Genomic DNA, 19,465 nt, shown 5'->3' with positions numbered 1-19,465 from the left:
TGCCTGAGACTTCATCCGGTCCCATTGCCTTTTCCTCATCCAATTCCGTCATCAACTTTTTATTTCAAGCTTGGTTACTTTAATCTCTTTCATATGGACAGTCTCTCTATTACCCTGTGGTCTTTCGAATTTGGATTCCTTAGTAAAGACTTCATGAAATTTACTATTTAACAGTTCTGCCATACTTTTTGGGTCTTCCACCATTCTGTTTTCTCCTTTTAACCTTTCTATTGTTTCTTTTTGTCTTATTTTTCCATTTATGAATCTATAGAACAATTTTGGTTGTTCCTTACATTTTTCGACAATGTCCTTTTCATAGTTCTTTTCTTCTTCCTTTCTTACTTGTGTGTGTGTTTATGTAGTTGTTTATGGTAGGGGAGTAAACTCATGATGGCCCATCCCTATATCTTTTATCAAATTTCTTCTTAAAAGTATGCACAGTCATAGCCATTACAACCTCCTCATCAAGTTCATTCCAGTTTTTCACAACTCTGAGGGAAACTACTTCTTGACATCTCTTCTACAAAAACCCTTTTCAACTTTAAACCATGTCCTTTTGTACTGCATGTGTCCAACAGTAAAAAAGTCTTCTTTATCCACATCCTTCATGCCATTAACCATTCTATAAACATGTATCAAATCTCCTCTTTTCCTTCTCTCTTCCAATGTAGTAATGTCCAACTTCCTCAATCTTTCTCCATAGGTTAAAGTACTTAAATTTGGAACCATCTTTGTAATTGCTCTCTGCATTCTTTCCAACTTCATTGTATTTTTCTTTTTATGAGGAGACCACATGACCGCCGCATATTCCAATTTCAGTTATATAACAGAAATCAACACCCTTTTAATCATCCTTTCATCAAGATACGAAAAGGCCACTCTCACCCTCTTCAATAAATTCATCATACCATTAACAATTTTATTTGTATGTTTGTCTGGAGTCAAGTCATCTGTAACAGTCACTCCCAAATCCATTTCCTCTTTCAATATCTCTAATTTGACACCATTCATATTATAGTCGTATCATGATCTCTTTTCACTCTTACCAAACTCCATTACCTTACACTTATTCAAGTTAAACTCCATTTGCCATGTTCTACCCCAATTACTAATCTTATCTAAATCACTTTGCTTCACTTTACAGTCATTCACATTTTCGACCTTCCTCATCAGTTTTGCATCATCAGCAAACAGGTTTATATAACTTACAAATTTTCACGCAAGTCATTAATGTAGATAACAAACATCAGTGGTCCCAACACAGATCCTGTGGGACACCACTAGTTACCTTAACACGTTAACCGCGTTTGGCAACTCAGCACACTCGCCCGCAGGGCGTAACCTTCATTACCCGACCACACCAGTGTCCATTGGACTTTTGCAGAGAGAAGAGGTATATATCATTGTGAGAGTGCAGCCTCTAGTATAGAGCATAAAAATCCATGGTACAAATATATACCAAATCGCGGACCAGTAATTTTTTTTCCCTTCTATCGCGTATTGGTACACCAGTGTGCCAGCCTTGGGCTGTAGCATATGATGATATATTCTTGTCACTATCATCAGTACCTGAGTAAGGTAATAACTTAGTTCCAAGTGGAATGAAAAACAGAAAAGGAGAAGAGATTGTAAAACCTGAAAGTGTCATTGAGTACAATAAAGCAAAAAAAAAGTGTTGATGTTGCTGATCAACCCGATTCCTACTACTCGCCACTCTACAAATCAAGGAAGTGGTACAAGAAGCTGGCTCTGGAAACGATTGCTGGGTTATCAGTGACAAATGCTCAAATTCTATACAATAAATACTGCTCAGCAAAACAAGTATGCCTAAAAACCTTCATAGAATCAGTAATTTTCTCTTACTAAAAACATTCCTGAGGAAATTACAAAACCAGGGAAGAGGACCTCTGATATATTGGGTGCAAGAAAAGAACATACCTTACAGGAAGCAGATGGACCAATGAAAAATACAAGGAAGCGATGCAGAGGATGCTATGAGAAAATCTCACTGTCTGAGGGATACAAGGTGGCCACAAACAAGGCTTGGAGAGTATCCACCTATTACAATGAATGTGAGGGTCAACCACTCCTTTGCATTTCATGTTTCAACGAAAAACATGACTTGTGTAATTAGTGATCAACATTATGATTATCTAATATTCCATTATTTTCTTATATTGATTGTATTTTTGAAGTAATATGTCTCCAAATATTGCTTGTTATTTAGAAGCCTATTTTTTTTCTTTCAACAAATGAAATTATTGTCTTATCATTTTTATCTTATTTTCCAGTACCTTAGCAATGCATCTGCAGTCATAATGAATACAAATTTATACACAAATTGTTTACATACTCAAGTTTGTAATAGTTTTTATATAGTGATATTCGGGTCTCAGACGTACCAATACGCAACAAGTGAAACATTTGCTCGGTATACGGGTGGCCCAATACGCGGTTAACGTGTTAAGCCACGATGAACACTGGTCACGTATTATTGTTCTCATTTCTCTGTCATTAAGATAATTCTTCAACCACTCAAGAAATCTTCCATCAATGCCTCCATACTCCTTTATCTTCCATAACAATCTTAGATGTGGTACCTTATCAAATGCTTTTTTCAAGTCAAGATATACCGCATCTACCCATCCATCTCTTTCTTGAATGACATCAATCACTCTTGAGTAAAGTGATAGTAAATTTGTGGAGCATGACCCACCTTTTCTAAGACTAAACTGACAGTATGTTGTTATATTTTGTCTCTCCACGCGCTCCATCCATCTCTCTTTAACCACTCTTGCACAACTTCCCCACCACACTGGTCAATGACATTGATCTATAGTTTAAAAGATTTTCTTTACCACCTCCTTTAGATATTGGCGTGATATTTGCTCTTTTCTAATCCTTAGGCACAAAACCTTTTGTCATGGATGTTACTATCAAACTGAATTTTTCCTGCTATTTGTTCTCTACATTCCTTCAAAATCCAGTTTGACACTGTCCGGTCCCATTGATTTATTTAATCAAGCTCCTTTAACATTTTAGAAATTTCATCATATGTCAGAGATAGTGCTCAATGAGTTCCATCTAATAAGTTTAGGGTTGAACTCTCTTTCTGCAGTGAAGACAGAACTTAAACATTCATTCATCAATTCTGCCATATCTTGCACTTCCTCATAAACTGTGTCTTCAACTTTAAGCCTAGTTATCCCTTCTCTCTGTTTCATCTTACTGTTTGTGTCTAAAAAGCAACTTGGGTTCATCTATGCACTTGTCAGTTATAATGCTCTCATATTTCTTTCTCTCCAGCCTTATTATTGTCTTGACATATTCATTTCCAACTTTAATATATTCATCCCATCTGTTTTCAGTTTTGCGCTTCCTCCATCTATTCCAATCATTAATCTCATCATTTTTGGCCTTTATGCATTTAGCATTAAACCACACTTTCCCTTTTTTTGCTCCCGGTCCTCCTCTAGGTACAAAACTCCCGACCACAATGTTGTAAATTTTTTAAAAATTCATTCCATTTATCTTGGACATCCTCAGTCTTCTCAAAATCATGCCAATCCACCTCAGCAAAGAATTTCCTCAATTTCCTGAAATCACCTCTAGCATATCTAAGTCTTTTTACCTTACACTCCTCATTTACAGTCTCATTCTCATTTAATACATCAAATGCCATTAACACATGATCGCTTTTACCCAAGGGACTTTCACATTGCAAATTTATAATATGTATTGTCCTTATCTTTGGTAAACACTAAATCATGCCTCGATGGTGAATCATTTCCTCTAACTCTAGTATCACAATCAACCCATTGAGTCAACAAGTTTTCTGTTGACCAATTTAAAAGTGTATTGCTCCAGGAATTTTCACCTCCACTGGGCGTCATCGTTTCCCAGATCACTTGACAATTAAAATCACCAATAACCACATCAAAGTTTTTCTTAATTTCCTTCAATATTCTTAAAACAGTCACCAACATATCATCGTGCTTTTCCCTTCCCCAAGCATTATTCTTTGGGAGTATGTACACTCCAACATAATTTACATTTTTACTGTTGGTACCTGAGAATATTACCTGTAAAATCTCAATTTCCTTCACTTCTAATCACCTCCTCCACTTTAACTCCCTTCTTAGTCAAAATCATAACTCCTCCACCTTCTTTAATTCTTCTGTTTCTCATCCACACTTCATACATGCCACCACCAACCTCACTCGGTATCATAACATATGGTTTAATTCTACCTATCAACTCGTTAATTTCCACATCGTGTGTGTGTGTGTGTGTGTGTCATGCCCTCACCTCTTTGAGATAATTTGGTCTCACAAGAACCTTCATGTAGGTACAGTGAGTTTTCTTGCTCTCTTACATGTACACATACATATGCTCACACTATTTTAAATGTTATCTCTCTCTCTCTCTCTCTCTCTCTCTCTCTCTCTCTCTCTCTCTCTCTCTCTCTCTCTCTCTCTCTCTCTCTCTCTCTCTCTCTCTCTCTCTCTCTCTCTCTCAAGAGGGAAGAATCAGAAATGAAAAAGGCTAGCAATGTTTAGAGAGAGGCAGACCCTTCAGTGACATTCTCCATGAGAAAGGGTGTGGAGAGGCAATACTTACTTGGGGTGTAAGTAAACATCTGTTCCTCCAAGTTGGTAGTCATGGGCATGTTTGTAATAAACATCTAGTTCAAATTTATGTGCACCTCACTAACTTGAAAGCACTTCTTGTATTAAAATACTTTTATTGCAGTTTTGCAGATGTTTTTCATATAGATATAACCGTGTTATTGTTTAGCATTTTTTTACATGAAAGTTATTTAACTCATATAGGAGTAGACTGTACTTTTACTCTTGGATAAAAGTGACTCTCAACACTTGGTAGAGTGTCCAAGAAAATTCTCAAATCAGTCAGGGAAAAGAACAAACTATGAGAATGAGTTTTCTTTGATAAATTTTAATAGCACAGGAAAGAAAGTCAGTAAGAAGTACTGGATATTTGTTGGAAGAAGGATGTGCAACATTTGTTAAATGTCTGACATTTAATCAGTTTCTTTAAGTTGTAGGTTGTGGTGTTCCATTGCCTTGCCATCACATCCTTGTGGCATGTCCACAAAGTTATCCTGTACTATGAATATTCACCATGCCTTGTCTACACATAATTTATTTTTCTGTTTATACATTACTGAGTTTTTGCATTTCTTATATTTTACATTACACAATTTTTTTGAGGAAAAAATACTTACAGAATTTCAGACTGTTTCTCGAGTCAGGTTTTAGTGGATAGAATGCAGATCATTCACTAACCAAGATGCCACCTGTGATCTGTTGTTGTGTGATCCACCTCTGCCCCTCATCTCTGTACCTGTTAGCTTGTCACTCTCCCACACTGAGCAGGTGTTGCCAGCTTGCACCGTCACACTCCTCACACTAGCCATTCGTCACTGCCTTCCTGCATTTGTATGGCAATACTTTCCAGGACTTTCTCCAGTTGTTGTTCTCTCTAACATGTGTGTGTGTGTGTGTGTTTGTGTTTGTATGTATGTATGTATGTATGTATGTATGAGATAATATATTCATACAAATAAAAATCAGTTTATAAAACATCAGAAGAATTCTATAGATGCTTGTATGTGACTTTAAATGCTTTTAAAACAGAACAGTGCTTTCCTTCACATATTCTTTCATTAAGTTGCTTTGACTTTGCAAGTTGATTTTTTTATCTGACTTCTGTTTATGTATTTGATTTGTTTTGTGTATTCATTTATTTATTTACTTTATTCATTTTTTTTTATTTATTTTTTATATTTTTGGATTTGTCACCAGCTTTACTTGAACAGTTGTCACACTTTAGGCATCATGCATTATTATGCACAAAATCTACAAGATGCAAGACATTTTGTAACAGCAGAGCAGGGCAAAGAGCAGCAGGGCAGTCACGGGGAGTGGTTGAGGATCAGAGGATGAGTGTAAATGATTACTATCCATGGTCAGATTTTTAAAGATATGCCTTTGTAAAATCTGATTCTCTTATATTGTTTCATATAATTTCTTTACTGTGAAGATGTATTTATTGCTTTACTATTTATCCTTTGTATTTTGGATGTTAAAAGAGTAGGTATATTTTATTCATAACATTGAACATTAGTTATAGGAGTACTGATAGACATGAGGTAATGTGACTTGCCTCTGTCACCACACAGGAGGTGTTTGTGCCATCAAGTGACCACGTGCGTGTTGTAAGGATGCTGATCAAACACCTGCACTTCTTTGCCAACAGTGGCAAGGCAGCGCAACCCTCACCCCTTGACTCATTACGCAAGTATGTTGTGTACTCTGGGGCACTTGTTTGTAATGTGCACTCCTTTTTCATGTGTGTGAAAGGCTGATCAAGGCTATAAATTGGATACCACGTATAGAATTGCCCATTCCTCCTCCAAAGAGTCAGTCAAGCCTTTGTAGATTCCATGAGTATTGTGAATAACTTGCCTCTTCATTACACAAACGCTACATAAAGAAACTGTTAGAAGACACTTCAGGGAGTGGAATTGCAAAGGCTACACCACCTCACCTGCGACCAGAACTAGAACCTGCAGTCTTCCGTGGCAAAACGTCATGACATACACAGTCATCATTACTGATTAGGTTATGCTGATTTGGTCTGTTTTGACTCAATTTGCAATGTGTATTTTTTTTTAATAATAATTTAACTTGCTGGTATGTGTAGAATTCTGACTTGCAAATTGCCAGGTTATGGAAGTTTTACTATATGCCTCAGTTATACTTGTAATATTGTGTAAGTAATAATTTATATTCCAGGAACCTGTGGAACTTGTACCGTAAGAGTCTGTACCAGTTTTTTGTTCACACATTCAAGCATTGGCCTCTTGATTCTTCTTTCCGGTTATTGCTAGAAACCTGGCTGTCCTACATCCAGCCCTGGAGATACTGCGACTACCCACCTTGTGCCAGGTAGGAATACCAGAGCTAAAGAAGAGAGAGTAAAGGGAATTATGTGTTACATTTTTGTAGTGATTCCTCCAGTGCATAGAAAACTATTGACAAAATTTTACTATTTTTCCATCTTCCTTACCTTTTCCATCATCATCACAGAAGCCCCACCAGCACCCAGTCCACCACCAACACAACAGATGGTGAAAGTCGCACAGTAGAAGGAAGGTGGCAGGGATTTGTGGCAGAGAATCTTCTCTTTTATTCTCTCCTTTTCCATCACCTTCTCCTTCGTCTGTTTCGCTTGGATCTCTCAGCCCCAAGGAATGCACAGATTCTCTTCCGTGTGACAAAGGTAAGCATTTACTACTTACTTAGTTTTATTGCTACAGTTGTAGCAAATATGGTCTGAATTAAGTTCACATTGTCTCATCTCCATATTTAGTTCAGTCCAGTTTTATTTGAAAATTAGTACACATTCTTTATCAACATCATTACCATTTCCAGTTATTCCACATTGCAAAAATCCTTCACTTTATTTAGAGAGTCAAGCCAGAAAATCTGAAGGAAAGTAGAGAGAAATAAAAATGAATTTGGAATCATGAAATTCACGAATTTGAAACACATGACATCATAATGTTCAAATTTGAGGTGATACATAATGTTGTGTGAAACTTGAGAGTAATAAGGAACATTGAGGACTGTATGGAATTGCAGAAAGATAATGACAAGATCTGGGAATTGAGCCATAAATTAGAATTTAATACCAAGAAATGCCATGTAATGGAAATGTGTAAAAGTAATAGAAGACCTATGTGGGGAATGCAAAATAGAAGTTCTCTGACAATACCTTTACCTATCCACCTCCTGAGGGTCATGCCTCTCCGTATTACTTATCAGTTTTGTTTTGTATAAGATGTCATTTTGTTCCTGAATATTTTGTATATGTGCATATTTTATATTTCAATGTTTCGTAGGTTTGCTCCAGTGTGGATTTCTTCTGTCTGTTAAACTTAATGCCCATATTATCATGCCCTGCTAGAAATTATTATTTTTATTGGTTTATTATCATTTTTAATGCAACACAGGTTTTCTCACAACCAAATTTGTGCCGATACATCCAAGAAATTGAATCAGCACTAGAGGATCCACACCTGATCCACCGATCTCTACTCAGTCCCACTTCTACTGCACCCACTCTGAGCCACAAAGGTTTTGGCCCAGGAAGGGTAGGAGGGGATGCACGCTCACAGGCATCTCTTGCCCGTAGCCACTGTGTGGAGATGGAAGGACCTGGCCATTCCTACATACCAATGTTTGCTGCACCAAATGTATCCTTGGTGAGCACTGGTTTATTAAGCTGTTAAAATGGTCTAAAATAGAGATTTAAGTTTTTATTTTTTCAATGTTTTTTTAACTTCAAATGGGACTTTGTTAGGAAGTGTTCTTATTAACCATTAACTAGTTATGATCAGTTATAATATTGTGTTGAGGCACAAACTGGTACCACTTGTGCTAGTGATCATGTAGCAGGACACAGCATCACATATCCTCTGATACAGGTTACAGAAGTTTTTGGTAATGCTTTCTCTAGAGGCAGTCATTTTCTTCTCACAACAATCTCTGCTAGGATTTATTGCAATGCCTGCTAATGTTTTCTCAAGAGGCAGTGATTTTCTTCTCACACAAGAGAATTTCTTCAATGGCAATGACTGCAGTGCATCCTTTAACAGTCATGAGGAAAACACCTTGATGGTTGCTTGCTTTCAGCATTGCCCTGAACTCAGTGTTTAATGGCTCTTAATTGTTGCATAGTATATTACATAACATGAGGATAGTGATTAAAAGTCTCTCTCTCTCTCTCTCTCTCTCTCTCTCTCTCTCTCTCTCTCTCTCTCTCTCTCTCTCTCTCTCTCTCTCTCTCTCTCTCTCTCTCTCTCTCTCTCTCTCTCTCTCTCTCTCTCTCTCTCTCTCTCTCTCTCTCTCTCTGTAGCTATACATTTGTAGATACCTTGGTTACAGTACAATTTGTCCACAGGTTGACTCTCTCATGAAACATGTGCGGTCGGCATATGAAGCTGTCTACTCTGAACAGCAGCAGCAACAGCAGCAACAACTAATGCAGCAGCAGTCCACCTTCTACAGCAGTGGAGTGGGCCCTAAGACAGGATGGTGGAGTAGCTTTGTTCGGTCACTGTTTGAGTCATCAGTCACATTAGAGGAAGAGTCCAGTGCTGAAGACGTGAGGAAAACCATTGTACACTTGGAAATGGGTCAGCGGCATCTGTCTGCCATGTTTGGGGTAAGTTATTTCTCATCCATTACTATGATTATTATTCAATAGTGCAATGAATATCCTTAAAATTTTAACATCTAGAATATTTTGCACTTTATTGTATTCCCTGTGAGTCATGGTGAACTATACTGAAGAGGACAGAGAACTAGGAACTTTCCCTTCATTGTTATTATTACTTCCACCATAACGAGGAACAGTTACAAGATACTATATGCTTTCCCAATAGGGTATGATCAGAGAAAAGAATTTCTGTCACCAACAACTTAAGATTATGTGATGAATCAATCGTTTAACAGATTTACTTCTGCCTACACGTTATCTGTCTGCACCTTGCCTGGGTTGTGAGGGGAGAGAATTAGTCATTAAGCTACAGGTTACTATTGTGCACACACTATCATTGTTGCTACCTTTGAAATGGCTGATTTACCATAAACAAATTTTAGGGAAGGTATGTTTATTGTCATTTAATTAAAGATAAGATACACATACTTAGGAGAAAATCTAATCCATATTTTGTTCTCTTGACAATTTGTTGCTGTTTTCCATATTTCTTTGAATTTACTATTTTTTCTCATCATGTAGGGAAAGGGGAGTTGTGAGTATTTTCAAAAGAACCAGCAAAGACTGTCCATTTATTTAGAAAACCTTACTATGTGATTAATGGAGCACCTGTTGACAGATTTCCTGCCCTCACGAAGTGAATTATGGCAGTGGCAGTGGTAATCACTTAGCAAGAAGTCACTTCGATGCCTCGTCCCATCACCACCTCTACCATAGTCAGAATCAACAGCTGGATTCCTCCTGTGTTCCAGAGCATGAGGAGACCTCAGAGGGACCTATGCTAACAGCATATGGTAAGTGGCATCATTGATGCCATACAATTGAATAAGTCCTGTAACATTAGAAATGGATTAAACCCTGGTGCCAGTGCCAATGAGTAGACACGCTATGTGCCAGCGATGATTTAGAAAAATTGCGGCGGCCATATTTTCTCAGGACACTTCCCATCCCTTTGTCTCTCCCTGTCACTAATCTTCATCCTCCACCAAGCTTGTAGGGATCCCAAGGGTATTTAGTTTCCTGACCTAACCACAGTACAGGGAGGACTTTTCTCTGTGCAAGGCATATTTTACAAATGTCCATTTTTGCTCATGTCCTTGATGAAGCCCCTAATGATTTCACAGAAAGTAATGTGAGTGAATTTGAGTGTGATAGTGACCTTGATAAAGATTATACATGTAGTGATAGACTGATAGTGGTAGTTCAAGTGGTGAAGGAAGTCAGATGCTGATGCCTCACCACTCACTTTGTGCCCAAGCAAGGGGGGGGTTTTTTTATTCTTCCCAGGCCAAAAGGCACCTCTTATATAATATGCAATGTAACAACCTTCTATGTATCTCCAAAGTTTAATCAACGAGCTTCCTGGGGTTAATAAGGTTGTAAGATGTAATACCCAAATATCAAAAACATCTGGCACCTAAAAATAATGGAAAAATGTATCAGTTGTGTGTTGCCTAATGATTCTGCACCCATTAAAAATGAAAAGTTAATGGAAAAATGCTTGGCACCCTGGGTAATAGTTGACGGAAGTGATAGTCATGGTTATGGGAGGAGCAGGAATGGTGATAGTAGATTGTAAGAGCATTATGGTAATAATTGTTGTATTGCTGGTGGATGTAGCTATAGTGTTATATTAATAGCAATAACACTAATATTTATAGCATTAATAGGAATTGATAGTAGCATTGGTAGTTGGCATTGGGTCTAAGGCTTTTATGTGTTACAGGTCAGCATCAGCTACGCTGTGGTCTTCGTCGCCGTGACCTCAAGTATGAGGGTGACCCAGACCTGCGTCCCATTGGCAGCATGGAAGTGGCATTCCTGGTGCGATGGCTCTATGCTTTGTGTCTCATCCTCAATAGCAAGGTAAGGAGAAGAAAGAGAGAGAGATTGGTTGTATTATGAACTCACAGACCTACATCATACATAAGCAACATGCATTTTTTAAGCCTCTGGTGTAAAGTGGTTAAATGTAATTAATGTCATATATAATCTTCACAAATTCTTCATTACTACAAATATAAAATGAATAAATCCAGCATTGAACATCCATGATTTGTTTTTTGCAAAAAAATTTGTATGGCATTGCAGCCATTAAGTTATGTGAAGAATGGATTCTTAAATCATATAGCATATTTTCATAATATGCCCACTTGTATTCCACAGCACGGAGACAAAATGATGACAGTGTACCATCGCCAAGATCTGATTGGTTGGGTGGCACGCCATGTACTGCAAGGTCCTGAAACAATATTTGAGTATCATAAGGACTCTCCTGATGCTCCTGCTTTTCGGAAAGGGCGCCATTTGCCTCCCAGACTCAGCCTACGTGCACAAGCCAGCAAGAGGGTCAGTGGTGTGGTGTTTAGTAAGCAATAGTCTGTCATAACTAAGCAGTGTCCATACTTTTTGACACTGACATTACAGATCTATGAAAGCATTATCTCTTCTTTGTTACTCTGCTTTAATCTCTTAATTAAGCAAGTTGATCTAATTTCTGTTCATTATGGTTCAACCTCTGATGTTAACACCATATCAGGTTCTCACTAGGAGCTTTGTAAGTACTGAATATCTGGTGCCTTTGCCTATTTCTCTCGTTATTATTCTATTGAAACTTTTTTTTTTTTTTTTTTTTTGCTGCTGCTGAAGGCATATCATTTCTCATATTTCCTGTATTGATCACAATCTTTGTTTCTTACCCTCTCTACATCTTACCTATCCCATACATTTTTTTTTTTTTTTTTTTTTTTTTTTTGTGTGTGTGTGTGTGTGTGTAATTCACCTCGGTCGCCTGCTGGTCACCCAGCCAGTCTTCCCCATTACGGAGCAAGCTCAGAGCTCATAGACCAATCTTCGGGTAGGACTGAGACCACAATACACTCCACACACCGGGAAAGCGAGGCTACAACCCCTCGAGTTACATCCCATACCTATTTACTGCTAGGTGAACAGGGGCCACACATTAAGAGGCTTGCCCATTTGTGTGTGTGTGTTTACCTATTGGAATCTTTTGCCATTCAGAATTACATCATTACCTTAATGATGCACTTTGTTACACTTACCTCCACCTTCATCTCTTCTCACATGATCTGCAAACAATAACTTACTTCTTGAGTCTATGCACGAGTTTTGTGTCTTATTTCTTAACCCTTGTTTTGGTTTCTCCCATCAGTTATTTTATGAAGATATTTAACAATCTTAACATAATTTATCCTCATCTGAATACAATTTTTTGCTGGGAAATATTGCCTTTTTATTAGTCTCTTCATTTATTTATTTATCATTGGGATGTAGTAACGTGATATGAGCTTGTCCCCTGTAAGTGGGGCCTGATGGGGTTGAGAGTGTGAATGTCATGTGTTTGAATGTGTGAAGCTTTGTTTGGACCATCCTACATACAATTGCCAGCGTGGTATATGTATGGTGTCCTGTGAGATTCAGTACATACTTTGAGATTCAGTAGTTCAAGTACAGGTAATTCTTGATTTACGCATGTTTAATTTACGTTTTTGTTAATACGCGACCGAGAAAATATTGTAGTTAATTAAATTTGCACGATCGGTTGGCTTGTATGCGATTTGGCCCAACCGCATTTTCAAACTGGCACCAGATGTAATTTCAAACTGCGCACCAGAAAGTGGACAGCGACGGCGAGTGCTTGTGAGGGGTGAAGACACTGGCGTCCTGCGTTTATTTTTTTACTAGTATTTACTTTTATGCTGAGGGCTTATTTTTGATAAAGTGGAAAAGCTCAGAGAGAGATGATGACTGACTGTGGTGTGAGTGGTGAAGGCAGTGACGCAGTGAGTGTTGTGTTTACGTATTCTTTGTTTTGTTGTTTTCTCATTATTTTTTGCTTTCTCTTTATTATTTCTTGCTTTCCTTTAAATGCACTTCTAGTATTTAGAATAGTAAATAATAAAAACATGTTAATTTAGCCAAATAAATAGAGTATTTTGTACAAATTTTCTTTGACCACATCCCGCATCCTCCCTATTATGTATTGTTTCTAGTGAGAATTACAAGTTTGTTTTACGCAAATTTTGATATACACGATGCCTCTTGGAACACATCAGTTGCATAAATCGAGAGTTAACTGTAATTCTAAATTGAAAATATTCTATGAACATGTGCTGCATTTTTGCTCTATTTTGCAAAAAATTTAATTAGAAGTCTTGTGTAGCAGATTTTGCTCCTTCTAGTTGGGCCTGCACCATACCTCTCCATCCTCACAGGCTCGCTACATACTGAAGTGGTTCCGTACAAGAGTACATGTAACGCTCGATTTACACGATAGATACATTCCAAGAGGCATCGTGTATATCAAAATTTGCATGAAATAAACTTGTAATTCTCATAAGAAACAATAGATAATAGGGGGATGTGGGATGTGGTCCAAAATAAATTTGTACAAAATACTCTATTTATTTGGCTAAATTAATATGTTTTTATTATTTACCAATCTAAATACTAGAAGTGTATTTAAACTTTAAAGTAAAGGAAAAAGCAAGAAACAATAAGAGAAAACAACAAAACAAACAATACGTAAACACAACACTCACTGCGTCACTGCCTTCACCACTCACACCACAGTCAGTCATCATTTCCCCCTGAGCTTTTCCACTTTATCAAAAATCCACTTATCAAAAATAACCCTACAGTATAAAAGTAAACACTAGTAAAATAATAAATGCAGGACGCCAGTGTCTCTACCCCTCACAAGCACACACCGTTGCTGTCCACCTCCTAATCAAGGACATCTTCATCCACCTGCGCTTCATCTGCTTCCTCCACTTCCACGGGATCATCCACATTCTCTTCTGGTACTGCATCTTCCACTAGTGTTTTCTTGAAAAACTGCAGCATGATGGTCTGTCGCTTTTTCTTGGAAAATTCTTTTTGCATCACTGTGTAGCAGAAGAGTGCGTCCAGGGCAGCGGAGCTCCCACCTATCAGCCAGCTGTGGAACTCTCTGGCACGCAGTTTGAGATTGCGTCTAGCGTTCAGTTTGAAAATGCGGTTGGGCCAAATCGCATGTAAGCAAACTGATCACGCAAATTTAATTCATTATAATATTTTTTCAGTCGCGTATTAACAAAAACACATAAATTAAACACACATAAATCAAGAGTTACCTGTATTGTGTATAATGTTTGCAGTCAAAGCCTCATAGAAAACCGTTACCAAATTACACATTTTAATGCCAAAAATAGTTAAATTTGTTCAACATATGAGATAGTCGAAGCTAGAGGTTCCACTGCATATTGAAGTACATAGATATCAGAGTCCATCATTCTTCTCATTGTTGTAATGTTTAATATTAATACACTTTCAAACCCACCAAGACTATATTGTGAAAAAAAAGAGATAAGAACACTGGCAGTAAAATCAACTCTCAAGTATAGTATGATAACATTCTCTCTCTCTCTCCTCTCTTCTCCTCTCTTCTCTTCTCTCTCCTCTCTCTCTCTCTCTCTCTCTCTCTCTCTCTCTCTCTCTCTCTCTCTCTCTCTCTCTCTCTCTCTCTCTCTCTCTCTCTCTCTCTCTCTCTCTCTCTCTCTCTCTCTCTCTCTCTCTCTCTCTCTCTCTCTCTCTCTCTCTCTCTCTCTCTCTCTCTCTCTCTCTCTCTCTCTCTCTCTCTCTCTCTCTCTCTCTCTCTCTCTCTCTCTCTCTCTCTCTCTCTCTGCAGATTCTCAGTTATGAGTTGGCAATGGGACTGGTTCTCCACTTGTTTGGTCTGTGGGGTTTGCTGCTGAAGTTGGTTATTGGTGCAGCTGTCCTCATCTCCTTGCCTGCGTATTTGGTGCATCGTTACCTGCAGACCCGCCATACCTCCACCACTGCCATTACTACCAGTGGTCCTGCTACTGCTACTTCATTAGTCAATACCATGCTGTCATCTCCTGCACTTTGAACATTTTAATCATTGATTTTATTTTGCTAATATGCAGTCAATTCATGTAAATAAAAATGTTTAGTCAAATAATGGTGATAACAGTAAGTAATGTAATGTAAGTAGTATGTCAGTCACATTCACATTTTGACTTGAACATCCCAGGTTTTAGTGAGAGAATCTTTGTCTTTCATTATTGCTCTTGGTTGTATTTTATATATCCATTGAATTTTTCAGTAAACACTGTGGGATGTCTTTTCTTCAGAGAATTTGACCATTAGATTTCATCATAGTCATGCAGTTTTTTTTTTCTCCCCGAGCATGACAGAAGGGTCCCCTCTCACCTTATTTATTGAGTTAGCTCACATTTTGTAGAACAAGGATGTCAATACTTCATGAGGATTACTGATTTTTCTCCATTTATCTCAGGTTGACAAACACCTATAAAGAGAAGCACCCAAAGCAAGGCACCTGCATCAGCATTCATGGAGAATTAAAGTTCCATATTTCTTTATGCCTTGTTGCATGAAAACAACTAACATGCTAAGAAGGAGTCCCATGCTGTATCACTTTCACTTGCTTTTCATAACAACATGCTTGAAGCTTGTTTTGTCTGATTTTATTTATATCTTGCTTTTTTGTTTGTTTCTTGCATTAATTTATTGTATTTAAGCTAAAGCTTTATATTTAAAAAGGACAGTATTGGCACACTGTCACTTTTTTTCTCTTTTTTTTGTGCTATGAAAAGTAATTAAATGGAATGAAATGAGGAAACTGAAGAGTGGGGATTCCTTTCTCTGTATTTTGCTTTCTACAATGGCACAAGGCATAAGTCTCATCTTGGCTCTCTTGCTTTTAGGGATGATGTCAGCCTGGTGTATGGATCACTTGCTTTCTTAAAATCTAACTTGCCTTTAGTAAAGGTTAGGGATTTTGGATTCTTGATATGCATAAGCATAAGTATCATTGGAAGTTGCCATTTATTTTTCATATTCATCATCTGTGTATGAAAACTTCTTTCTTAATGGGAACATTTCCACAAATACATTGAGACATCACCATTTTTTGTTGTACTGTATGAAGAGATTCTGTGTAAAATGTTACCAATGTGATATATTTATTACTGCCTGTCAGTACCTGAAGGTGAATCATGTTCCAAGGAAAAGTATCAGAACAAAACAAATAATTATCAACATTCCTTTTGAATCATATGCATGTGGTTTCTCCCAAGAGTTTCCCTGTTGGAAACTATTTTCAGTGCCCTCTAATGAAGAGGTTGAGTTTTGTTAAGGTGCTATGCTGTTCTGCTTGAGTCTAAGACTTGGATATTGAATGTATACATTTACTATGCCAAATATTTACTTCAAGAGATGTTTTTATATGGTTTGTGTCTCAGAATGGACGACAGACTAATGAAGGTCAATGAGATAAACTATTTTTAATATGCAGTAATTGTAGTTTTGTAAGTTTTGATACAAAAGTCTGTAATGATTTTAAAATAGAAATTATTGTCAGTCAATTAGTCAGTTTGTATATCCCCAGCATGATGGCCATAACAATATCGTACAGAGAAGGACTTTTCATCTCGCATTCCAATAATTGTTGCTGCTGAAAACCTTTACACAAAGAATTTATGGGTATTAAGGTAATGCTATTTCTATATCAGCAGTGATTCATTGTTTATGGCTTGTTAGACTAAGTCTAGATATCTCAGCATCCAGGAGGCAAATCTATCAATTTTGTTCTCAGCTATCACCTCACATCATAGGTATGGTGCTAAGCATTTCTCTGCTTACAGTAAGCCTGAGAGATGTTGAAATAACTTGGGAACTTGTGCCAGATTGTAGTTGCTCAGCTCATGGAAGAGGAAGAGCAACAGATGCAGACTAACAGAAAAGTATGGAAAGCATTTGTCAAGATCCATACAACATCCTTTACCTGAAGCAGCTCAGATAATGTTTGGAAATTCTTTAGTTATCAGTAATATAGAAAAGTACAGTAATGTAGTGACATTTAAGAAAACAACTCCTCAAGAATATTAGATGCTTTCTTTAATGTCACTGGATCCATCTACCTTTTTGAACACTTCTACTTTCTACATTCTCCTTGATAGCTGGCAACCTTCTTCGTGTTCTGAAATTTCCACTGTAAACAGTGGTATTTAGAATTGACCAAAGATAATTAATTCTTGCAAATCCAACTCTTGATTTAAACATCATCTGACCACTTGTCTCCATGTTCCACAAAAGATCATAGAATAATTTTTTGACAATTCCAAGTTCATATTCTGAACACATCTTGAAGTGAAAATGGATATTCACCCACATCAACAGTTTTTACTGTACAATAAAGACTGAGTAGCATACTGGAAGGCAGGCTTTTTCAGTCTTGATGATTGTGAAAGAAGTACTACTCTTTCTTCTGCCTTTCTCTCTGCAGCGGCTACTATGTCTTTCTTGTTTGTACTGCAATGATAGTGGACCAACTGGCCTGCTTGAATGATGTGGAAGAACCTCTTTGCTTGTATTGTTAGTTGTAGATGCTGCCTTTTCACCAATTCACACGTACTGTTCCATCTTCAGCATCTATTGTAACAACACAAGACAGAAATACATATCCCAAATTTTACTTCCTGGTTCATGTATCACTACCTTTCAGTGGAAGAGTTATGCTTTATGATTGTAAAATAAGTAACTGGTTAAAATAAATTGTTGCACTGGATATTAATGTCTGAATAATTTCCTCTGTTCAGTTTTATTCTTTTTATTAATTTATTATCTTATTTTAGTAGTGTACATTCTTTTAGGGCTATGAAGATTTTGTGATTCTTATGAGCCTTGGAGCAGTCCTACGATACTATCACAGGTGACAGATGACCGGTTTTCTTCAGGAGAGGCTTTTGTGTGTCAGGCACACATATTTATGTTGGAGTGAATGTCTTGAGATTTTTGCAAGTTGATGTTATTATTATTATTATTATTATTATCATTGCTGTTATTTTATGAACGTATTTATTTCCTTATTTTAGTTTTTTTTTTTTTTTTTAGTTTTCTTTGAATCATTATTTTATTATTTGTGTTAGTTTATTTTTTCTTCAGTATAGATATTATTGTTTTGTTAAATACATCTTCCGTGGTGTCCTTCATCCGTGTGTCTGTGTGGTGAAGGTCAAGGGATCTGGGAAAAACAGCACGAAGATAGGACGACCTACGTCCTACGAAGTGTTACAAAGCACTATAGACAAGGAGGTTATTCAATCTTCTTGGTCTGAACACACTTTATTCACTTTTGCAGTTTTTCTACGTGTTATATTCACAGTGAATCGCTCCTTCTGGTAAATGACACTTGAAAGCTAATAACCCTCGTTCATTAAAGATAACAAGGTTTGCAATATTGATAAATATGATCAGCATTCTTACTGACATGCCCAGTTACAACGAAATTTCAAAACATTACAGAAAACATTTTCGCCATGGGCTGCCCCCAAGGAGGTTAGATTGGAGACGACGGCACGCGCCTATCCCGCTGTACGAAAAAAAGTGAAGGCTGTGAAGCCAGTGGGCTGAGTTTGCGATCGCAACTAATTACCCTCAAAATATTGTCCTCTCTTGTGTTAAGTAGTGGGTAGTTGCCACATTTTTTTTTTTTTTTTAATGCTAGAAGAAAACTAAGAAAGAATTGATGGTTTTACTTATGTAAACCACATTATAGTTTTCTAAATATGTCATGCAGATCTATTATCAATGGTGTTAATACGAAATAGCAACAATATTGAAAGAAATACAGCAGGACGTTTCCGGGAGGAATTACGGCAAAAACGTTGCTTTTTCTCGTTTATTACATGTCAAGAAACAAATAGTAAAGTAAAATTTCAGTGATTGATGCTTTTTCTAGTGTCCAGTGACATGAAATCACACATCATTCTAAATGAGAGAGAGAGAGAGAGAGAGAGAGAGAGAGAGAGAGAGAGATATTTGACATGTGTTATAAATTATTGCTATACCAAGAAAAATCAACCTTCAGGCCAACTTTCACTTGATATACAGTTTATCTATCCTTACTTGATGGTTATTCCCAGCAGTATAAGGAATCTAGCAGCATGGGTGTTTAAATATCATTCTGGTTGAAAACTTCCAAATAATAATTAAGTTAGTTAATATGGTAACTGGATACGCTGATCCGGGCAACAGCGCAACCCTCCGCACCCAACCACCCACCCACCAGATTAGTTAATGCAGTCCTTAAGTCTTTGGTGACTGCAGCAGG

The 19,465-nt window shown here is 37.3% G+C and overlaps 1 protein-coding gene across 3 annotated transcripts in view; it reads left to right on the top strand.

The window, feature by feature from the left end:
* Positions 1-17,920, top strand: part of LOC123503084 (sphingomyelin phosphodiesterase 4-like) — a 29,251-nt gene extending 11,331 nt beyond the window's left edge. For all 3 annotated transcript variants that reach the window (XM_045252504.1, XM_045252505.1, XM_045252503.1), the window contains 9 exons: positions 6,203-6,321; positions 6,819-6,971; positions 7,113-7,305; positions 8,039-8,290; positions 8,989-9,252; positions 9,926-10,100; positions 11,033-11,172; positions 11,473-11,655; positions 14,996-17,920. In XM_045252504.1, coding sequence (XP_045108439.1) covers positions 6,203-6,321; positions 6,819-6,971; positions 7,113-7,305; positions 8,039-8,290; positions 8,989-9,252; positions 9,926-10,100; positions 11,033-11,172; positions 11,473-11,655; positions 14,996-15,220 — 1,704 coding nt within the window. In that variant the 3' untranslated portion in view covers positions 15,221-17,920. The remainder of the gene's footprint in view (positions 1-6,202; positions 6,322-6,818; positions 6,972-7,112; positions 7,306-8,038; positions 8,291-8,988; positions 9,253-9,925; positions 10,101-11,032; positions 11,173-11,472; positions 11,656-14,995) is intronic.
* The last annotated feature ends 1,545 nt before the right edge of the window (positions 17,921-19,465 follow it).

The sequence above is a fragment of the Portunus trituberculatus genome, chromosome 13 (assembly GCF_017591435.1).
Source record: "Portunus trituberculatus isolate SZX2019 chromosome 13, ASM1759143v1, whole genome shotgun sequence".
NCBI classification, from domain to species: Eukaryota; Metazoa; Arthropoda; class Malacostraca; order Decapoda; family Portunidae; genus Portunus; species Portunus trituberculatus.
This window is presented reverse-complemented; position numbering and strand designations above follow the sequence as displayed.